The sequence below is a fragment of the Oryza brachyantha genome, chromosome 2, assembly GCF_000231095.2.
Source record: "Oryza brachyantha chromosome 2, ObraRS2, whole genome shotgun sequence".
In the NCBI taxonomy this organism is placed as follows: domain Eukaryota; kingdom Viridiplantae; phylum Streptophyta; class Magnoliopsida; order Poales; family Poaceae; genus Oryza; species Oryza brachyantha.
Genome location: NC_023164.2, coordinates 2,291,779 through 2,314,973, shown reverse-complemented (window position 1 = coordinate 2,314,973; position 23,195 = coordinate 2,291,779). Strand labels below are relative to the sequence as shown.

The following is a 23,195-nucleotide window of genomic DNA, read 5'->3' as shown; positions in this document are numbered from 1 at the left end:
CCTAGTCCCTCCTCCCCCTCTCCTCCGTCGCACTCACGCCCCCCCCCCCCCCCCCCCCCCCCCCCGCTGAAGAAAACCAAGAGAGAGAGAGCATTTCCGAATTCCGGTGCCCCCCTCACGCGATCCCCCCTCCCTCCCCACGCGCGAGGGGATTGGCCTGGATTGGATTCGATTCGATTCGAATCTCCTCTCCCCGCGCCGCGGGTGCCGGTGATGCGCTGCCGCTGCTGCTAGCCGCCTCGGATCGGGGTGGGCGATGAACATCGTCAAGGGCGTCGCCGATCTCCTCCGCAAGTCGGCGCCGGCATCGCCGGGGGGCGGCGGCGGCGGCGGCGGCGGGGGAGGGGGCGGCGACGGCGGTGGCGGTGGTGGCGGCGGCGGCGGCGGTGGGGGCGGTGGCTCCCACTCCGCCTCCCACAGGCTCGCCGCCGCGCCGTCCCCCAGGGTGCGCTTCAGGTAACCTGTCTATCACACGGACCCAGCCCGCGGGAAGCCGCTAGTGTCTCGTTTTTTTGCTCTGGGGAATGCGACTTGCTTGTGTGAACTGCTGCGTGGGTAGCTGATGAATCTGTTGGGTTGTGTGTGTGCTGGTACGGACCAATGCTGTGGTTTCAAGCTTTGCTTCAGTGAGACACATTTTGCCCATTGTTTGGTCAAATGCGTGGTAGTTATATGGAAGTAACTAAACATGCTAAGGGTTTCTTCGGATCACAGGAATTTTACAGGAATTTCGGATGAAACAGTTCAATTCCTCCAAAATTCCCGTGAAATTCCTTCAAACCGAAGAGGGCCTAAGTATTAACTTGTGAAATTGATAGAGCTCGTTTTGTTGATACGTTGGTTGATTAGCTACCTTTTTTTTCCATTTCAGTAGGCAGCACATGGATAGGTACATCACTGAATAGTGTAAGTAGCTTGTGTCACATATCACTGTAATAACACCAAATAAGTGGCCAATTAGGTAATTGAGTTGATTGCCCTGGTTGTGCACTTGTTGTACTCCTTTTTTGAACAGAACAATTGATTTTACAATAATGTAGATAGATAGCTAAGTTCTGTAGATGCTTATCTGTCACTCTTGTTAACATTACATCTTAAATTAATGTACCATCGGTTTTTGTACTATTATTAGGGCATACTCTTCCAACTAACAATGTTATATCTGGTTCCAGTGATAGTGGTGATGAAGGAGTCTTAAACATGCTTTGGCAGAAATATGAGAATGCCATTGACAAGGTACTCATCTGGCATGCTGGTTTGCCACAAACCTTTTCTTAGGCTATTTCCTTTGATCAGCAAGTGGAAACAGCTTGCCTCAGCAGAAATTCTCTGATTTTTGTATGACATATATGCCAATAACAGATATTTATTTTGATTTTTTGAAATCACTTTATTGAAGTTGAGGAACTATTTCAGTGATTAATTACTTTGTCTAGTTTCCTCATTGTCGCTCCTGTCTATGAGATAAGATGACCAATATCATGAGTGCCTCAACTAATTTAGACTACATATAGCTTAACTTAAGAAAACAAAATGTCACACTTTTGTGCTGTAGTATGACATTGTTATGTTCTGTAGTATATTTATGGCATAAACTATACCTTTTTTTTCACAGTTTGTGATCATGCTTCCTCATCTCTGTTGCCAACAACTCTATAGGCTGAAAAGAAGGAAACCTTGCAAATATTTGTCATGCATTTCATACAAACATTCAAAGAGTGGGAGCCATACTACATTGCACAATCAGTTGATCAAGAATCATTATCAGATGATATGGTTTTAGGATGCTCCAGCGGGCATCCGTCTGAGGTCATCCTTATTCTTGTGCAGGAGGTTTCTCAAATAACTTCTTTCATTACGGAGAGTAAGTGGATCTGAGAAACACCATGATACCTTTTCTCAAGATGCATTCCCTCCTTTTTCATGGTTTCACTTCTGCCTTTCATATATCATTGCATCAACTTTTGTGGTTTTGACCCAGCATTAATTCCATATCGTTTTAATCTGCCATTCATGTCAGTCAGAACAAGTTTGCATACCAAAAGATTTGAAACGTCTTGCTTAGGGTGTGCAATATCTTTTACCAGTCTTGATATATATGGCAGAAGTCGTAACTAAAATGTTATGGCACTTTTAAATTTACACTGATGTAAAATCAGTTAATCGTCTGCTCGGAGAGGAAAATCATAGCATTTTATTGATGTTTACTAGTAGACGCTTTAAATCTGATAGAAGTAAGATTTAGAACTAAGGACACTATAATGAGTTAATGGCAGGTGTCCAAGTCTACTCTAGTTAGGTGGTTCAAACTCTAACAAGTCACAAGTATTCAGCAACTAATATCATGTTATGCAAAATGAACAATTGCATTCTAATATACCTGTTAAAGGAAAACGGGCAATCAGGTTATGCATGTTAGTAGTTGATTTGTTCAATGGTTGTTAAGTATTGCAACTAAGTGAACCAATGATAACTGAGATTTGACTTGTTTTTCCTGTATTAGTAGGCAGCAGCTGCTCAGAATTCTCACCTAACATTTCAGAGCAATCGTCAGTCCTGGTGTTAAGCACTGAGGGATTGACTGTTTTGGAATGCTTGACTATTGTTACCCGCTCAGTGCATAACTGTAGAGTATTTAGTTATTATGGAGGTGTGCAGAAGGTCACTGCTCTTTTGAAAGGTACATATTTTCTTTAGTAGTGTTTAACCCTTCTAGAAGTAATTTCACTTCCTCCCCCTTTGATTCATACCATATTCACTGTCGTAGCATAGGTTATGGCACCCATGATAACACTGATATAGTTTTCTTTTTTGATGAATCTATCCTTAGCTGACCTTTTGTTAACTTGTGTATTCAGCTGCAGTTGTCAAGCTCAAGACTTTGACAAGTTTGCTTGCCGCAGATGAACAACTGCCAAACAAAGCCATAGAGAACATGAAGATGATGCAAAAGATACTTGTATACATTGTTACGATAATTTCAAACTTCATGAATTTGGAGCCAACTGTAACTAGGTTAATGCAGCTTGTCAATACTACTGAGCATACCCTATCAAACGAGTTTTTGGCCACAATTACTCCAAGACCTGCAAAAAGCACTAATGATAATAACTGGCAGCAAAAGGCCATTGTTGCAGTTATGGAAGCTGGTGGTGTCAATTGGTTAGTAGGTAAGATTGTTGTCTCAATGTTTGTATACATCTGATAACATTGTTTTTTTTGACACCTCTTAGGACAATCAAACTTAATCTGAAATGTGAACTTGGTTATTGATGAACTCTTATAGCAAGCATGGTCCATAAGTCCAGTTTACACAAATAGCTTGGTTCTAGATTCCGAGACAAGTTGACAATGACCTACATGTTGTACTGTGAAACTGAAGAGTGGAAGAGATTACAGCACAAGATGAATGATCCTGGCAAGCCCAATGTAATTTGGAACCAAAAGGGTGATAAGGGGCTATAAACTTTGGTGATGTCGTCAGCTTGTGATCCAGTGCTGACCGTAGAGACAGATTATTTTCCCCATTTCAAATTCTTGGCACTTTTTACCAATATTATCTCCCCAAATACTTGGACCTTTACAAGTCCTAAGACATTATTCCCAAAATAGCCTTACAAACTTCATCCACCATCTTCTACTCTACAGTTTATACCTACTGTTTGTGCTTGTGGTATTATTAGATGACCAGCTAAATTGTAGTGCTTTGGTACGGATATAGTATAATATTGCTTAAAATAAATATAAAAATACACTTCCCATGAAATATGTTGCCCATCTTTTTTATGCGAATATTCACCTTATACATTTAGATTTGATTGTTTCTTAATACTAAGAAGTTCAAGGGGTAATTTACAAAAAATACAATGGAAGTTGGTGGGGTGACAGATTCACTGTTACCACAACTACTTTCTTTTAAAGGAGTATACACATTTTGGTCCAACTTTATTCAAAGCATAGCTTCCTTGGAAGGTGGTATGCATGATTTGGTTAGGAGCTACCAGTAACTAGAAATGGAATTAGAACACTGAAGCAGGATGATTAAGCTGCACAATTGAATCTTTTGTTGCTGTAAATTATTTTTTTGCCAGTATTAAATCAAATGAATGGCATGGCTGAAAAGTGAAATCAAGATGTGAAATATAATTTCTAGATCATATGCTTAGAAAACACTCCACATATATAGTTATATAATAGCTTATTCTATATTACCTTGCTGTTTTTTAGATAGCTATAACTTACAATAACTGACTTTCGTGATGGCAATAAAAATGCTATACACAATTCAGGGTGTTGAAATATTACACATTTTGCACATTCAGTGTCATGTGACGATATACATGTTTGTCATGGCATTCTACAAAATTGAACTTGTCCAGATATAGTGTAGTTCTGTGTGCATCAGGTGGTATTGCAAAAGGAGAGAAAAACACAACTGATTTCTTCAGGAGCGATGATGTTAAATTGGTTAGTCTGTGTTTTGAACTGTTATTATTTTACTGATTTGGAATTGTTCTTGCAGAACTGTTAAGGGTCATCCGAAGATTGAATTTGAAAGAGCAGTGGACTGATCTGCTACTTCACTTTATAACTTTGCATGCTCTGAGATCAACAATCTGTCAAAATACACGTGCACAGAATCATTTCAGAAGCATTGGAGGACTGGAGGTTCTATTGGACGGATTGGGATTACCGTCAAGCAAATTGTCAAAGTGTTCTTTTGTTCCCAGTGATGAAAGGTAAGTGCTTTAACTGTGGCAATACTAAATCTTAGATGCAGAAACACAGGAGGTTCTGAACTTTAAAGTTAGAAAAATAAGGGTGACAATTATGATATACTTTTCTAGATAAACATAGGACCATAATAAATTTCTGAAATCTTGGGTGTAGGTTTTTCTTTTTTAGGGTCTATTTGGAACTTTTAAGGGCCTATTCGTTTTGAAGGAATAACAAAAGATTGGATTCATACGAAAGTCATTTGGTTTGTAGGAATGAAGTATAGGAAACAAAGGAACTATAAGTTATAGAGAGAATCAGAGAAAACATAGGAAAGTTCCCATCCACTCAAACCTCTTGAAAAAATTCCTATGGATTGATGTAGGAATGCATCCCTATTCCTATGGGTTAAAGTTCCTCTAAACCAAATAGGCCCTAAAATGGAAAAATAAAGATGGTGGGTGTTTTTTTTTTTTGACTGGGGGTGAATTTGATTCTTACAAACTGAACCCCAAAAGTTCAATCCACGCTTCCTTAATATGCATTATTTCAACTCCATGTAACACTTGTTTCTCACTGAGTTACTTGCCCACGTTCAATTGTTATATGGAGCACTTTTATATCGGTGGCATACTAACAGCAATCTGCCAGGGATAACAAGTTACAGTTGTTTGATCTGGTTTGTGTGCTTTCTATATAATTCATATGATATGACCATAACATGTCTTACACAGGAGTGGAATTCTACAGCTCCAGATACTGTCGTTGGAAATTCTGAGGGAGGCAGTGTATCCTGTTGCATATGTTTTATGTAATATAAGAGAATGCATGAATTTGCCTGCACACCTTTTTTTTCCTCCCAGTCAATAAAAAGTCTTGTTTCTGGATGTTTGCATTTTTTTTTATAAAAGATGACTATAATTATCTATGAATATAAATTGAATACGGTGTGTGTATTTGTCTTGTCTTGAAATTGTAAAAAATCAATTTATTTTTTATAATATTATCAACAATATATCAAGTACAAACTAGTTGTTACAGTTGCACTTTAGAGACTGTTTCATGTCCAAAATACACCTATATGTGACTGGACAGTGTTTTCTTGATTGTATTCGTACATATTGAATATTCTGGCATCAAAGAATCACCAATACCTACTTGTACAGAATTTAATAGTATGTTTAAGTTAGACTCCATATGCTATTTGCGTACGTTGGCTTTGGCTCTATGGATCCTTGACTTCCTATTCAGTTTTGGTAATGTTAACAATTTACAGTTCTTATGTGAAAATGGACGAATACATAAGTTTGCAAACAGCATCTGTTGGCCTGCGTTTATGCTTCAGGGATTTCATCAACAAAAGACTCTTGACTCTCAAGTGCAGAACTGTAATCTTGAAGAAAGCACTGGGGCATTGTCTACATCAGAATCTTTTGCAAGTCCTATTGATATTCTTGATACAACTGGATGGACGGAGTATTCTGTAAAGTTAAGCATAGCACTTTGCTCTTTTCTTCTTCCTCCTAATGAGATAAGGAACTCTCGTGGGGCAGCTGATGTAAGCCAAAATTCTCAATCCGTCTCATTGGCATACTGGGAGCAATGTACAAGATGGATTATAAAGGTTCTTTCAACAGTTTTTCCATGCATCAAAGCTTGTGCTAGTGAATCTGAATTTCCCGACCATATAAGGTAGTTTCTTATTTTCCTTCATGTTGTTCTTTCAACAGTTTTTCCATGCATGAAAGCTTGTGCATATCCCAACAATATAAGATAGGTTCTGATTTCCCTTCATGTTGTTATCGATCATTTTTTTACTAGACTTAATGAATGACAATCAAAATATTCTGCTAGATACACAATATGTGAACAATCATCTAAAATGTTGTCATCCTAATACCTATCTAGTCATTTTCATTTTGTTCATTTGATGATTGCAAGGCTATTACCTTCTTTCATCCGTGCAGTAGTTCTCTGTGTGGACTGTGGAAGTATCATACTTTTCTAAGGTTTTTCAAGTGATTGCATGCTTATGTATTTTATTAATGTCATCATTCTTGCTGATGTTTTTTGTTTGTGTTGACTAAATTCTCCAGGATTTTGGCAAATACCCTACAACATTATATTCTCTGCACATTTAGGAAGGTTCTCATATTAGTACCAGCTCTTCTCAAATCTTTTCGAGCAGAGGGTTTATGGGGTCTGATATTTTCGGAGAAATTTTTTTACTTTGGTTCATCTATGGAGTATATTCATCATATTGTTGGTGATGCACAAAACGATCATTTTATTGATGCTACTGATTCAGCTGGTTCTAAAGCCCAAGCTGATGTCAACATTCTTCAAGCAGAAGCTATTTCCTTCTTGGAGTTTGCCGCAACACTCAATGAGAACACAAACAATCTGGTATCCTAAATTTCTCCTGCCTTACCTAAGATGTTGCTCATCATTCATAATTTGAATTGTGTCATACTATTTTTTGACCTCATTAAAATATTTTTCTTTTGTTTGTAGCCAGAATGCTCAGCATTATTAGATGTGCTTGAACATTGCACTTATGACCCTGGATTATCTGGAACTATTCTTAAGAGCTTTCATGTTATCCTACAACTTGCCACTGAACAGACTATATCCTCCTTTAAATCACTGGATGTGCTTACCAGAGTCCTGAAAGTTGCATGCCTTCAAGTACAACATCTAAGGAAGCTCTCCCATCCCAGAGATTACTTAAGTGGAAATGTTTTTCAATCAGAATATGAACAAATTAAAAGTACTATTGCATGTGTGGAATTGGCTTTCAATCTTTTCAAGGAATACGCCACAATATCTGAGCTTGGAATGATTCTAGTTTTACACAACGCCAATTGTATTGAGTGTTTATTTGACTTGTTCCAAGAAGAGAACCTTCGAAAAGATGTATTGGAGCAAGTTCTTGCCTTATTTAGGGTATTGTTCTCTCCTCTCTCCTGTTGCTTGGGATATTGATTCTTTGGAACTAAAACCATCTCTTCTTTTCTCACAACCAGTTGCCTTCATCATCAGCACAAGATCATACAGCAAAGCTGCAGCTATGTTCAAAATATTTGGAGGCTTTCACTCGTGCAAAAGAAACAGATGACTTTGCAGAATTGTCTATTGATCTATTAGTCAACATGAGAGCAATCATTATGATAGACCGCATGGTATTCTTTTTCTAACATGAGATTTTTCCCAGTAAATTTCATATTTTTATTTTCTTTGCTTCATTTTATTTTTTTCTTTTTGTAGTATTATCAAAATCTGTTCCACAATGGAGAGTGCTTCCTGCATATTGTATCCTTGCTGAATGGGACTTTTGATGAAGCAGTTGGTGAACAATTAGTCCTTAATGTCCTTCAGACATTGACTGTATTACTTGCTGAAAACGATGTGTCTAAGGTAATCAAATATTTCTCCATAGTTTTACATTTATACTGTTTTGGGACCATTAGATTGCCGCCAGTATTGGTTTTAGGTCATTTTGAGAAAGAAAACCTGTACCTTCCAGCTTGTTTCAATGTTCACTCCCATTTAGGGTTTTCAACTCAACCACCAGGGTCACATTTGTTGTTGAACCTGCAGAATCTTGTGAAACCGGGGTATCTAGCAAGTAAAACATCACAATTGTTTTCCAGTAGTTATACACAACTCTTTTCTCTGTGAAATATAGAGCCAAAGCATCAAGTTGGCACCCAGCTTGGCATCGCTGTCTTGCCCGTCACCTCGATTTCTGGCAACCATTAGTTGAGCTTTATAATAGTTTCTCTCTTATCTGATCATTTGTTTGATGTGCATTTAAAACCCTGGGTTTTCTTATCCAGGCTTCCTTTAGAATGCTGGTTGGTGTGGGTTATCAAACGCTGCAAAGCTTGCTGTTGGACTTCTGTAAATGGTTACCTAGTCAGAAGCTCTTGGATGCCATACTTGGCATGCTTGTTGATGGGACATTTGATATAAATGAAGAAACCACAATTAAGGTACGTAATTTTCATGGTCTTTGAAGCAATGGCATTCTTGTGTACTCAAGTGTTTCACTCTGTTGTACCTTCATTTCTAGTTGGCTCTGTTACCTGATACTTGCTTTCCTTTTTTTTCTCTCAGAATGAAGATGTGATTATACTATTTTTAAATGTTCTACAAAAGGTGTCTCTCCCTCTCTCTCTTTTCACGCTCTCTGTGATGTGTGCGCACATATTTGCAATTGGACATCCATGTTTTGGTGATACTTCTGTTCATATTTTACGTAACATTGGTTATTTCTAATTGGCAGAGCAGCACTACACTCCAGCATTATGGGCTTGCGGTCCTACAGCAGTTGCTGAAGGGATCCATTACAAATAGAAGCTCTTGTTTCAAAGCTGGATTTCTTAGTTTTCTTCTTGATTGGTTTTCAGTAGAGCAAACGGACGATACAGTTGTAAAAATTGTTGAGTTGATTCAGATCATTGGTGGGCACAGTATTTGTGGAAAAGATATACGAAAAATATTTGCTCTCTTGCGTGACGAGAAGATTGGTGTCAAGCAGAAGCATAATTCATTGCTTCTGACAAGTCTTAGTCACATGCTTAAGGAAAAGGGACCTGAAGCTTTCTTTGAATTTAGTGGTCATGACTCTGTAAGTTATTTTCATATTTAGTACACTGGGCACTACTGTCTATCTTCTAGTTTGGCAACTCTTTAAATGATCAGTTTCTCATTTTATTTCCATGACAATTTTCCATTATGTTGTAAGTGTTTTTTGGAACAACGTTATACTGTATTTTTCTCATGTTTTGAATAGACTCTACAGGACAATTTACCTCTTTTCTTACTTGACATTAAGGGAATGTGTATGTGGTGATTATCTAATATAACTGATATCCTACTTTTTTTATTTAATAGGGCATCGAAATAAAATCACCTGCTCAATGGCCTTACAATCGAGGTTTATCCTTTTGCTGCTGGTTAAGGGTGGAAAGTTTCCCTGAGAATAGTATGATGGGGCTTTTCTCCTTTTTTACGGAAAATGGAAAAGGATGTTTAGCTATGCTTGGGAAAGATACTTTAATCTACGAGGTAATGGTGGTTTTCAGAAAAAAAACACTTATTAGTTACTAAACAATTGTTTTTCATTGATTTCTATGTACTACCTAACCAAATAGTTCAGTTATGAGAAATATATAACACAAATGACAAAGATTAATTTGTGAAGATGGTTATTTGGTAGCCAAGCTAACAACACATTTTGGAGTATGTGACATAGTGGTCGACTTGCATTGCCATGTGAAATTTTGTTAAGAATTGCAATGATCTGGCGAAATGTCCAATGTTTCGCCGATTAATATCTGACCATGTAATGCTGTTGATCTGATTTCATTTGAAGTTATCCATTCTTAACATTAATAGATTATATAACCATTTGTTTCTGTTTGTCCCTACTGTTAGATGCTCTGCTCTTAGCGTTAGGTGCTGTGTTGTCGATAGTTTATTCCCTGTTATTTAGTGGACACTAGCAATACAATTAGAATCTTGTAGTATTTTTTGAATAAAATCCCTTTTTACACAGCTAATGCTTACATGGCATGAACTGGATACTTGATTTCATTGATCTATTATTTATTTGATTTTGGTTTCTGTATGTTAATTTGACCTCCCCACGCCATGCAGTCTATCAGTCAAAAACATCAATGTGTTTTGTTGCCTCTAAGCCTCCCAACAAAGCAATGGATATTCCTTTCCGTTACTCATACAGTAGGAAGAGCATTCTCTGCTGGAAGCCAGCTGAGATGCTATGTAGATGGTGGTCAGATATCAAATCAGAAGTGCAGGTGAGTAGAATCTTCATTTATTATGTATACCAGATGTGATTTCTGAGTCTTCTCTATTTCAATTTGTAATCATGTCACAGGATGTTCGATAGTATTCCTCCTTGTTTAGTTATCTGAAATTTCTGTTGAAAAAAGTTACAGCCTATGGATAAAATAATAGCCGAGAGGAGCCTGGCTTTCATTACCAGTTTTTTCATGCAGTGTAGGCACCATTTATTGTTTTCGTTCAAAGAGAAAACCATATACCACCAGTGTGATTGAGTTGTAATGTTGAGTTGCCAAATTGTTGATTTGTTGGCTACTCAAGTTTCAACCAGACATGACTAAGCAGTGTTTCAACATGTCATGCAATGTATTCAATTTCAAGCAAAAATCAAACACATACATCTTGTACAGAATGAAACAAGGAGAGAAAAACATTTGCATATGAACCATTAGAGTTTAGTGACTGTCCAAACTATTTTGGCAACCTGTATTCTGCCCATTTGATCTGACAGTGGCCCATCCAAGTTGGGAGTCCAGCAAGTGCGAGTAATTGCACTTGGAAATCAATTAATCGTGACCTGATTAGGTCTTCAAGACAAGAAGTTGATGTATTGTCTATTGTCTACAACTTATAATAACATTGTACACTACCTATAGGAGTTCTGACTGACCAACTCAAATAAGAAATATCATTCCTAACAAATGAATGCGATCTAAACGTGACTTAATTGCAAAAAAAAAGCACTGTTAGGTATCTTGTGAACTCATATTTCAATGAAGATTTAATTCTACGTGTTTTCAGTTTTTCTCTATGATTTCCTAATATGATTTGATGAATCTTTTTTTCCTGGTTTTAGGTGGGCAAAAGTTAATGAAGTAATGACTCGTTGCAGTATTGGCACAGATCTGATGCCCATTGGTGAAGAACCCACTTCCCTTGGTTTTGAGAGCACTTCTGCTTTTGTTGGTCAAATGGGTCCAGTCTATGCATTTTCTGATACTCTTTCTTCGGAACAAATAAAAGGCATATATAATCTAGGACCAAGTTACATGTACTCTTTCCTTGGTGATCAAAACTTGCTTATGAGCGATGACACTCTGTACAAGGGTATTCTGGATGCAAGGGATGGCATTTCGTCAAAGATGATTTTTGGCTTGAATGCACAGGTTTACAATGGTCTCAAAGCATAGCTTTGTATTTTTTTTCAGTTTATTTCTTGAACAAGATAATTGAATATCTTGTCCTTTTCTGTCCAGGCTAGTAACAATAGGACTTTGTTCAATGTATCTGCTGCATATGATGGCCTTGACAAGAGTAAGTTTGAAGCAACTATCATGGGTGGGACGAAGTTATGCTCCCGGCGGTTGCTGCAGGAAATAATTTATTGTGTTGGTGGTGTATCTGTATTTTTCCCCCTTCTGATCCACTTTGATGACGCTGTAGTACATAGTGGACAACCTGCCATTAGTGACGAATTGGCAAGTCAAGTTGTTGAGCTTGTTGCATCTGTTTTGGATGGAAATGTAGCAAATCAACAACAAATGCATCTTCTTTCTGGATTCTCTATATTAGGCTTCTTGTTTCAATCTGTTTCACCACAGCTGCTAAATTTTAAGACTCTTTCATCGTTGAAGTACATGCTTAATGTTCTGAAGAACTGCGGTGAGCTGTTTGTCTTTCCATATGTCTACCTGCTTGTTTAAGAGGTGTAGATTACTAACTTTCTGCCTGTTTCAGGTATGTCCGAAATTCTATTGAAAGATGCTCTTTCACAAATTTATCTGAACCCACATATTTGGGCGTGTGCAAGCTATGAAGTGCAGAGAGAACTTTATTTGCTTCTAATAAAGTATTTTGAATGTGATGGGACACTTTTGCCAATATTGTGTGGGCTCCCTAGGATCATTGACATTGTACTCCAGTTTTATTCAGAAAAGGCGGATTTGAGGTCTTGTAAGTCTTCTCATCCTGTTACCAAAAATGTGATTGTAGAGAGACCAAACATAGAAGAAATTCGCAAGATCCGTCTGCTCCTATTGAGTATGGCAGAAATGAGTATAAAGTAAGTACTTCAACTGTTGATTTATAGATGCTTTCATTTTACACGTCTTGAATATTTTGCTTGTATTTCATATGCTAACAGTTTAACCATCTTTTTCTTGTTTAATTGTAATGCAACGAATATCTGTTGCAGGCTTAAGGTTTCTCAACATGATATAAGAACACTTGTGTCCTTTTTCGAGAGAAGCCAAGATGTTGCATGTATTGAGGATGTACTTTACATGATTATTCGTGCTCTATCACAGAATTCACTTCTATCATCTTTCTTGGAGAAAGTGAATTCCCTTGGTGGTTGTTACATTTTCATTAATCTTCTTAAGAGGTAATGCCCCCTTTCGGTTATTTACATGTCAGGTTGTCAAACATCACTCAAAACAATTGCATATTTGCCACTCCACAATCTTTGAATTGTTCATATGCCTAATTGCATCTTTACCAGTCGATTGTAGGGAAATGGGCACACTTGCCACTGCTGCTATCTTGTGTTAACGTATTCACTATTAAAACTGTCTGGTTGAACTGTTGGTGCAGTGTGGTTTTGTAACTATGTGCCAATGTTAAAAATGTGTGGATTTTGGTCAAACCCAGTAGCTACACAGCAATTAGCTTAATTCAAGTGGAAGATTACAAATCCATGATACTCTAACAGCATATACGTGATTTACTTGTATCGTTACATGTTAAGACTTTTAGGGATTAAATTGGATGCTCACATTCCACCTAACTGATGTTCCATTTGAGACTTCTATACGGAAATGAACTAGGATGGGCTTATGGGTCAGGTAGAGGTGCCCATGTTCATTCCTTTTAAATATATTTTCCTTAGTTATTTCTTATATCAAATTACACCTCTACTGTTCTATGGAATGTTTTCTTTTGTTCGCTTTAGTAAGGCATCACGCTTAATGCCCATTTTTATGCATTTTGCACTTCTCCTTTTTGAAATAGAAACCTGTCCCAGTTTTGCTGAATATAGTCTTCGAAAAAGATCGAGTTCTATGTCAACTGGACCATATTTTGTTTTCATTTGCTCACATTCTTCATTTGTGAATATCGCGGTATGAAATGCAGAATGGAGCATTTCTATTCTTGTTTTGTAAAAATATCTATATCTGGAGTCACTTGCTTTTCAGGGAATTCGAGCCAATTCGCCTATTGGGGCTTCAGTTTCTTGGTAAACTTCTGGTTGGAGTTCCATCTGAGAAAAAGGGACCAAAACTTTTTGGTCTTCCTGTAGGACGACCTAGGCCTCTTTCTGAAAATCTAAGCAAAGCCATAACAGCAGCACCTCAACTGTTCTTCTATTCAATATCTGAAAGACTATTCAAATTTCCACTTTCTGATCATTTATGTGCTACTCTGTTTGATGTCCTCCTTGGTGGGGCCAGTCCTAAGCAGGTAACTTGCTAAACTTCATGTTTAAATTTAGTACTGTTCTATTTATCCTCTTGTATCAGGCTTCTTGACACTAACCAAACTGATTAATGGAACATTTGATGCTTGGTTCATATTTTCTGTTCAGGTCTTGCAGAAACGTTCCCAATCTGATGTGCCTAAAGATAGTGCCATCTCTTCAGCGAGCGTGTCTCCATTTGCTGTTCCTCAGATTTTGGTCTGTATATTTAAATATATGCAATCTTGTCAAGACACATTAGCACGGACCAAGATCTTGAGTGATCTTCTTGATTTGCTGGATTCAAACCCTTCTAATGTCGAAGCCCTTGTGGTATTTGCTAGTTACCTTTTTTCTTATGTCTACATATACTGGCTATCTATTCATAATAAACTGATTTTGTCAGGAGTATGGTTGGAGCTCTTGGCTTGAGACATCTGTGAAGCTTGATGTATTTAGGGACTACAAATCAAGTTCAAAAGCTAAGGATAATACTTTGGAAACCAATGAGCTAATTCTTGTGAGGAACATGTATTCATTGGTCCTCACCTACTGCTTGTGCTCTGTGAAAGGTGGGTGGCATCAGCTGGAAGATACAACAAATTTCTTTCTCTTGAAAATTGAGCAGGTCAGAAAGCTATTCTCATTGTTTATGCTGTAACAAGTTAATTCAGCGTCCTTTTCCCACCCTAGTGGTTATGGAGATTGTTCAATATACAGGGTCAGCTTCCAAATTCCTGCGTACTACGAGACATCTTTGAAGACATTGTTGGAAGCTTGCTTGAGACATCTTCCGAAGAAAATCTTTTCTTTTCACAGCCTTGCCGTGATAATATCTTGTATCTTCTGAAGCTTAGCCATGAACTGCTTGTTGATCAAGTCGGAATTAAACTACTGGTATGCTCCTGCTCTGAATAATGTGCCAAGCAATAAAAGATGCAGTTTATTTATGTGTGCCTTCTCTCATTCTGCTCTTCTGTAACAGTTTCCTTCACCTGGTTTGTCTGCACAATCTTCATCTGATGACTCTCTAATAGAGGACATTAACATTGCTGTTGGTGAAATTCTAAATGCTGAAGGTAGCAGCCAACTTACAAGGTAATACATCTCATGACCGAACTGTTATGGAATCTGAATAACTAAAAGGTGCTAGAAATGCCTCTACTGCTATAAAGTGCTATACACTCACCCCACCCCACAGAGGATCTTCTTGGTTTCATGTACGTAGACAATGGCATTATCTGCACACTTGCAAATGCAGATGGTTAATTGATCATGTGTGACCATATGTATGCAACTTTTAGTAGTTACCTATTATGTTCATTTTAGATAAGGTATCTTGTAAAAACATCCATTATAATGCGTAGGTACTATGCTAATGTTTATTTATGTGAAACTTTATCCTGATGACAATAGTGGCTTGTCACAACTCCTTTGCTTTGTAATTGGATTGCTTCACGTAGTAACTACTGCAGTGAATATTGTCATACAACAACTGTAACACGAGCACAATAAAAAAAAAGCTCAGAGAACATGCTGAATACTTTGATATCTATTTCAGTGATGAGAGGAATGTGTGGTAAAACACAATTTGGTGATGTTTCTTCTAATTGACTTGAAATTATTAACTACTTTGTGATCTGGAAAGATATGCTTTATGTCAGTGGCGTACTTACTACTTAGTATTAGCAACTCCTGCAGCAGTACGAGTTGCATGTTGCAGTCTTGGTAGTTAGACAATTCAATACTGATGATTTGACACCAACTTCTTTTTTGCATTGTTTGATTGGTTTTGTTTTTTGTTTGGAGTAAGATATGCCATTAGTTTAAGAACCTTGTAACTAGGCAGTTTGTATTTATGATCAACAAACATGTAAATGTGCACTTTTGCAGTTTTCCTTGGAGTAATAGTCCATCTACTGATGGAGATAAACTGAGTGATGATTGGTGGAGCTTTTACGATAAAATATGGACTCTTCTTTGCAATTTGACTGGCAAAGGGCAAAATAAATTGACTCCAAAGGGCTCAAATGCTGCTGTCCCATCTATTGGACAGCGAGCACGTGGGCTGGTAGAATCACTGAATATCCCTGCCGCAGAGATGGCTGCTGTAGTGGTAACTGGAGGAATTGGTTCTGCGCTAAGTGGAAAGACGAATAAGAACACTGACAAAGCTATGATGTTAAGAGGAGAGAGATTCCCAAGAATCATGTTCCATCTTATAATTTTGTATCTGTGCAAAGCTGGCTTGGAAAATGCATCCAAATGTGTGCAGCAATTCACATCCGTGCTTCCTAATCTTATTTCAGAAGATGATCAGTGCAAAAATAGACTGCATTTGTTAATTTGGTATGGCTATACTCAAGCATACAAGCTTTCCCTCAGTGTTTGTGAATTGGCTCTTCTAGTAATTTCCTTTTCTTTTCTTCAGGTCTTTACTTAGGGTGAGATCCCAGTATGGAGAGCTTGATGATGGTGCACGTTCTCATGTTATGTCGCCGCTGATTTTTGAAACTCTCATACATGGGAAGTCTCTGCTTGCCACTCCTATGTTGGCAAGAGATGATTCCACTGAAGCCAATAGCAATAAGGATTCTGGTTTCGTTCTTAATTTTGTTCAGAAGGACCGGGTTCTTGCTGCGGTTTGTACCTGTCAATGTTTCATTCTATCATATAGACCTTCTGTGCTATCCCAAAAAGTTCCAAAACATTTGCAAATATGATTGTTATTGTTGCATCATAAATTCTTGAATGTGCCCCTTAACTTTTTGCTTGTTCTGTGAAAAATGCACAAAAGACGCTAGTGACAATAAATTTTCCGTTTTTCAGGTTGCTGATGAGGTCAAATATGTGAAGGATGCAAAGGCTGATCACCTGAGGCAGCTCCAGGAACTTCATTCCAAAATTGATGAGAGCTTAATTGAAGATATAGAACAACTGCAAAGCTTCGAGGATGACATACAGTTTGCTAAGACTGCTGCTATTTCTGTGGATGACAGTAGAAAAGCAGCTCTCCAGCTTGCATTTGATGAAGATCAGCAAATAATTGCAGTAAGCTGTTATCCAGTAATTTTTACTAAACATACTGATGTTTAGTTAATCTAAACTGACTTTGTTGCACATCAGGACAAATGGATACATATTTTCCGTGCATTGAGTGAGGAAAGAGGACCATGGTCTGCTAATCCATTTCCAAATAGTACTGTGACTTACTGGAAACTTGACAAGACAGAAGACAAATGGCGGCGGCGATTGAAACTCAAGCGTAACTATAAGTTTGATGAACGTCTTTGTCAACCACCATCCAAATCTAGTAGTGAAAGCAATGCCTCATCTGTTGACCCCTCTGTTGGTACCAAAATTCCGGAAAAAATGAAGCACTTACTGCTGAAAGGAGTTCGTGGAATTACAAGTGATGTTAGTTCTGAACCTTGTGAGGACAGCAATGACATGAGTGAGCCTTCCCAGAATACTCTGTCTGAGACTCAGGGCTCAAGCGATGCTGCAGAGTCGACAGATTCTTCAGATTATTCTAATATTGTTCAAAATAGGAAAGAACCAGTGTCTGCAGGTGGAGACGATGACTATGCTGAGGTAAGTAGGCTTTATTTGTATATGCAAATTTGGCATAATTTTAATTGCTTCTTCCTTCTTCCCTGGGATCCTTATATTGTCATTTTCCCAGGTGCTATCATCAGTTCAGTGTGTTCTTGTAACACCAAAGAGAAAACTAGCTGGACAATTGACTATTACACGAAATGCCTTGCATTTTTCTTTTGAATTTTTGGTTGAGGGCACTGGAGGAACATCTGTTTTCAACAGATATAAAGAAAAAAATGATTCTAACTCCAAGAACGACCTGGGGGGTGCAGAAAAATTGAAGAGTAATCTTGATGGAGGACGAGTTAATGCAACTGAATCTGGTGATGCTCTGATGAAAAATACATCAAACAAAATCAAACACCATAGAAGGTGGAAAATAAGCAGGGTATGCTCTCATTCACTCCCACCTGTACCGACACACACATCCACAAGCACATCATATGTGTGAGTATGGGTCAGGCACAAATTAACTCCCGGTTTTCTTTGTTTGCCAGATAAAAGCAGTTCATTGGACACGATACCTACTACAATATACTGCAACAGAGATATTCTTTGATGATGCCAATGCACCTGTGTTTCTTAACTTTTCCTCCCAAAATGATGCTAAAAACATCGGGTCTCTCTTAGTGTCCCTGAGAAATGATGCTTTGTTCCCCAAAGGAAGTTCCAAAGACAAAAGCAGTGTGATTTCTTTTGTTGACAGAAAGGTTGCCCTTGAAATGGCTGAGAGTGCTCGAGAAAGTTGGAGAAGAAGAGAAATGAGCAATTTTGAGTATCTAATGATTCTCAACACTCTTGCTGGACGATCTTACAATGATTTAACTCAATATCCTATATTTCCTTGGATATTGGCTGACTATTCGTCAGATAAGATTGATTTCAACAAGTCATCCAGTTTCCGTGACCTGTCAAAACCCGTTGGTGCCTTGGACACAAAACGCTTTAAGGTATAATAAGGGGCTATGTGTCGCTGTGACTTCCTATAATCATCCCCTCTGATATTGTTCAATAAATGATATTCGTTGTGCAGGTTTTTGAAGAAAGATATCTTAATTTCTGTGATCCTGATATACCAAGGTTTGATCTTGATCAAATATGCATTGCACATTTCATTGTGCCCTCATGCTTTATAACAAAATGTTATGTATTTTCTTTCTGCAGTTTTTATTATGGATCTCACTACTCTAGCATGGGAATAGTTCTTTATTACCTTCTGAGGCTTGAGCCTTTTACTGCTCTGCACCGCAATCTCCAGGTTTTTTATTCACTGGCCTGTTCGCCCTATTTTCACTTTGTTGTAAATCTTTCTTTACTAGCTTGAAAATTATGTTATCTAAGTTGTTTTACATGTTTGTACAGGGTGGAAAGTTTGATCATGCAGATCGTCTTTTCCAAAGCATTGAAAGTACATACAGGAACTGCCTATCAAATACTAGCGATGTCAAAGAGCTTATACCTGAATTTTTTTATATGCCCGAGTTTCTTGAAAATTCAAATTCATATCACCTTGGTGTGAAGCAGGATGGTGAACCTTTAGGCAATGTTGGTCTCCCTCCATGGGCAAAGGTAATGGATTGTTTCTGTCATCCATGCTCATGTAATAATCATGAATTCTATTAGTTTTTCTTCGGTGAGGAACGAAGGAGTCCTATATTGAACGTTTGGACAGTTCATAATCTTCTAGCATACTGTTTAGCTATAAGAATGGTTTGTACCCCTTTGAGTTGCCTCCTGTGGTCTTCATATAGTTATTTTAAAATTTTCAGTATTTCAGTTGCAAAATATTGGTAAGAGAAAAACATGTAGTCCGCTTCAAATAGCAATGATGGATCATTAGATTTTGTCCTTAATATCATGCCTTGATGTATCTGTAAAAGCAATAGAAGTATAGGACCAAATAAATATTTTGTGGTGCAATCCAATTAAATGTCTTAACAATATATTGGCAAAGATCTGTGGATGCAAATTTACAAGTCATAGGTTAATATATCAGTATGAAATATTTTTTGTGTAGTGTTCCCCAGAAGAATTCATTCATATCAACCGTGAAGCTCTTGAAAGTGAATATGTAAGCTCTAATCTCCATCACTGGATTGACCTCATATTTGGTTATAAACAGCGTGGCAAGCCTGCTGTTGAGGTAAACAAATATATATCTTTTTTTTCAGTATCCCCTGAGTTTGTCATTTCTCACAGCCACAAGGACTTACTAATGTAGCCATTGTTTGGACCAGGCAGCAAACATATTTTATTATTTGACATATGAGGGTGCAGTTGATTTGGAAAACATGGATGATATGTTACAGAAATCTGCTATTGAGGACCAGATTGCAAATTTTGGACAAACACCTATTCAAATTTTCCGAAAGAAGCACCCAAGAAGAGGCCCCCCTATACCAATTTCTCACCCACTATATTTTGCCCCACAATCAATAACAATGACTTCTGTCACTAACAGCTCCTCATCATCTGTATTGTTCGTTAGCTTGTTGGACTCCAACATTGTTCTGATGAATGAAGGGCTTATACTGTCAGTGAAGCTTTGGCTAACAACACAATTGCAGTCTGGTGGAAACCTCACATTTTCTGGATCACTGGTCTCTTCCTAATGATAATCAGTGATAGCATTACTTTTTTTATAATATGCACTTTTAATTAATTAATTAATTTGTTCTATTCTTGCAGGAACCTTTCTTTGGAATTGGTTCTGATGTAATTTCTCCCCGCAAAATCAGCACTTCCCTGGCCGAAAACGTTAATTTTGGAAGGCAATGCCTAGCAGCCGTTCAAATTCACAGTGATAATTATTTAATTCTGTGTGGTAATTGGGAGAACAGTTTTCAGATCATTTCCCTTGGTGATGGAAGAATTGTGCAGAGCATCCGGCAACATAAAGATGTTGTCAGCTGTGTGGCAGGTAGGTAACTATTTATAATCCAGTATATGATATTAAATGTATTATTCATGCTCCAGCCTTAAACATTAGTATTTACTACACAGTAAGTGGTAGCAATCGTAGCACCTCCATTCTTTTGTGTTGTGTAGTTCTCACTATTTTGCAAACTTCTGTTAGCAAATTAAAGGCCAGTTTGGATTAGAGCCAAGTTTTGCCCTACCAAAATTTTGGTAACTTCAGTAGTAACTAGTACCACATTCATGTTTGGTTTGATGCCAATTTTTGTCAATACTAGTACTAACTCTACCCTATCTAACTTGGTAATGCCAAAAAAGTATTGGTAGGCTAAACAATCCAAACCAGCCGTGTCTACAATGAGCAGAGCTCACTAAATAATGTTTTTATACTAACTGGCAGAATCATGTATATATTACTGTTATCAGCTAGGAATTAGGTATTTCTTTGGTGTTTATTAATAGTATATGCTGTCCTCTATGGGCCTTTTTTCATTTTTGATGTATTATTTTGGTCAGGAAACATTACATTTCTGATCCTTCTTTTGCCTTTATCTTGACATCTGGCAATACACTTTTGTGCAGTTTCATCAGATGGAAGTGTAATTGCAACCGGAAGTTATGACACAACTGTTATGATCTGGCATGCATTCCGAGGAAAATCAGCTGATAAAAAATCAAGAAATGCAAATTATGATCAGTCTACTAAGGATCATGTTATTATTGAAAGCCCTTGTCATATATTATGTGGCCACGATGATATTATCACGTGCTTATTTGTTAGTACAGAACTAGATATCGTTATCAGTGGATCAAAAGATGGAACATGTATTTTTCATACATTGCGTGAGGGCACATATGTTCGATCCATTCGACATCCATCTGGTGCTGGCTTGTCGAAACTGGTAGCATCACAGCATGGAAGGCTAATATTTTACTCTGACAGTGACCTATCCTTGCATATGTATTCCATAAATGGAAAACATATTGCTTCTTCGGAAGCCAATGGCCGGCTCAATTGCATGGAGCTAAGTTGTTGTGGTGAGTTTGTGGTATGTGCTGGTGATCATGGACATATTGTTCTTCGCTCTATGCATTCTCTTGATGTTGTATGGAGGTACGAGGGAGCTGGGAAGACAATAACTTCATTAGTTGTGACTCCAGAGGAGTGTTTCTTGGCAGGAACCAAGGATGGCAGTTTGATTGTATTTTCAATAGAAAACCCCTTACTTCGGAAAGGCACCGTGCAGCGGAACAAGATAAAATCTTCTACGAGTGGTTAGTGGTGCAGGTAGAAACATCAACAGGCGCTTCTTGCTGCATATTTTGAGCAAAAGGTCAGCCCTTGATTTTCTTTATGCTATCTCCATTTCACAATGTAAGACTTTCTAGTATTTATTATATTTATATGAATATTAAAATGAATCTAGACATATATACAAATAATATACATTAATCACTAGATGAATTTAAAAAACATCTAACAATATAAAGCAGAGGAAGTAATTTGAACCAGCTGGCAGCTATTGGGTGATGACATGGACTACAAAAATCTTACCACTATATGTCGATGTTTTGTACCATTCTGCCGTTTTCACCCCAAATTGGATTAATCTGCTGTACATATTTGTTCTCCCTGTAGCTAGATGGTGTCTCTGCTCTGACCTTTGTGTAACTTTTAACGAGAGCATCTTTCATATGTTTCTGCAATTGATCTGGAGTATTTTTTTTTCCCTTTCCTTTTGATGCTTCAGGTTTTCAATTGCACGCTTTTGGATAATTGAATGTTTAACTTGTTTGGACTCTGACTTGGTCTAAATCTTTCGTAGCCCTTCAATCCAGTATTGGGGAAAGCATGCGAGGATATTTGTTCAAAGTCATAAATTTGGTTTCTCTGGCATTTGCCCAGTCGGCAATGTTCATTACTGTACTACAGAAGCCCTCGTATCACTGGTGTATGCATCCTTTCCATCTACTGCTAAGCAAATTGTATGTGGTAACTGTACCTCACCATTGTTTTTACTGTAATACTGATGGTTCTACTTTGAAATATGCAGGTTATCAGCAGTAAATGTGAAAGAGAGCAGTTTGTTACTCTAGTATACCTGTACATACAACTTCATATGGAGGAGATAGATTCAAACATTAGTGAGAGCTGATGAAAACCCACAAGTATATGATGCGAACTAGTGATACGAAATATTTTCATTTGATTCAGGACAAATCTTAAGTACGAGTATCCTCAAATGACGGGCGCTTCAGATACCTCAAAACCAGTTTTGCATTGGTGCTAGTTGCTCACATAGTGCATCTGAGTGTAACATAATATTCCTTCGGTGTTGTTGCTAGTTAGGTCGGCTGGGTCGGCAAAATTCTTTCGCGATAGATGTATATTGGATGCCAGGGCTGTGTAATTAAGAACTGGACATTGTACATGGAAGCTCATGTTGGTAGTGAAGAAAATAAAGGCACGGATCTTTGGTTATGTTCCTCTTTTGAGATGCAGAGACGAAGCTGTGACCGCACATCACTACCATGCCTTCAGGCTCGTTGCAAAAAAGGGTAAAGTTATATTTATAAATAAAAAATAATTTATGAATAAAACTTTTAAATACATGTTTATACTTAGCAATTTAAAAGGTAATCTGAAAAAATAACTATGATAAAAAGCCTCCAAAATCAACACTAATGTTGAATATTG

The 23,195-nt window shown here is 37.7% G+C and overlaps 1 protein-coding gene across 4 annotated transcripts; it reads left to right on the top strand.

Moving 5' to 3' along the window:
• The first annotated feature begins 256 nt into the window (after positions 1-256).
• On the top strand, positions 257-23,001 carry LOC102720111 (BEACH domain-containing protein B). Of its 4 annotated transcripts, XM_040520748.1 has the most exons (42): positions 257-456; positions 1,173-1,236; positions 1,660-1,864; positions 2,504-2,680; positions 2,859-3,170; positions 4,523-4,739; positions 5,451-5,504; positions 5,968-6,408; positions 6,813-7,122; positions 7,231-7,662; positions 7,743-7,898; positions 7,984-8,133; positions 8,556-8,711; positions 8,836-8,877; positions 9,005-9,349; positions 9,616-9,789; positions 10,381-10,541; positions 11,384-11,693; positions 11,784-12,189; positions 12,265-12,589; positions 12,722-12,910; positions 13,722-13,986; positions 14,111-14,314; positions 14,388-14,609; positions 14,702-14,878; positions 14,967-15,079; positions 15,875-16,330; positions 16,413-16,623; positions 16,811-17,032; positions 17,108-17,575; positions 17,667-17,969; positions 18,079-18,531; positions 18,615-18,661; positions 18,746-18,839; positions 18,944-19,150; positions 19,599-19,724; positions 19,819-20,181; positions 20,270-20,501; positions 21,080-21,535; positions 21,677-21,831; positions 22,324-22,449; positions 22,552-23,001. In XM_040520748.1, the coding sequence occupies exons 1-40, from the start codon at positions 257-259 to the stop codon at positions 21,775-21,777; spliced, it is 9,546 nt and encodes a 3,181-aa protein (XP_040376682.1). In that variant the 3' UTR covers positions 21,778-21,831; positions 22,324-22,449; positions 22,552-23,001. The 4 variants fall into 4 exon arrangements, with proteins under 4 accessions (XP_040376682.1, XP_040376681.1, XP_040376680.1 ...); XM_040520747.1 differs by having other exon boundaries at positions 21,080-21,831; positions 22,324-22,483; XM_040520746.1 differs by having other exon boundaries at positions 21,080-21,831; positions 22,552-23,000.
• The last annotated feature ends 194 nt before the right edge of the window (positions 23,002-23,195 follow it).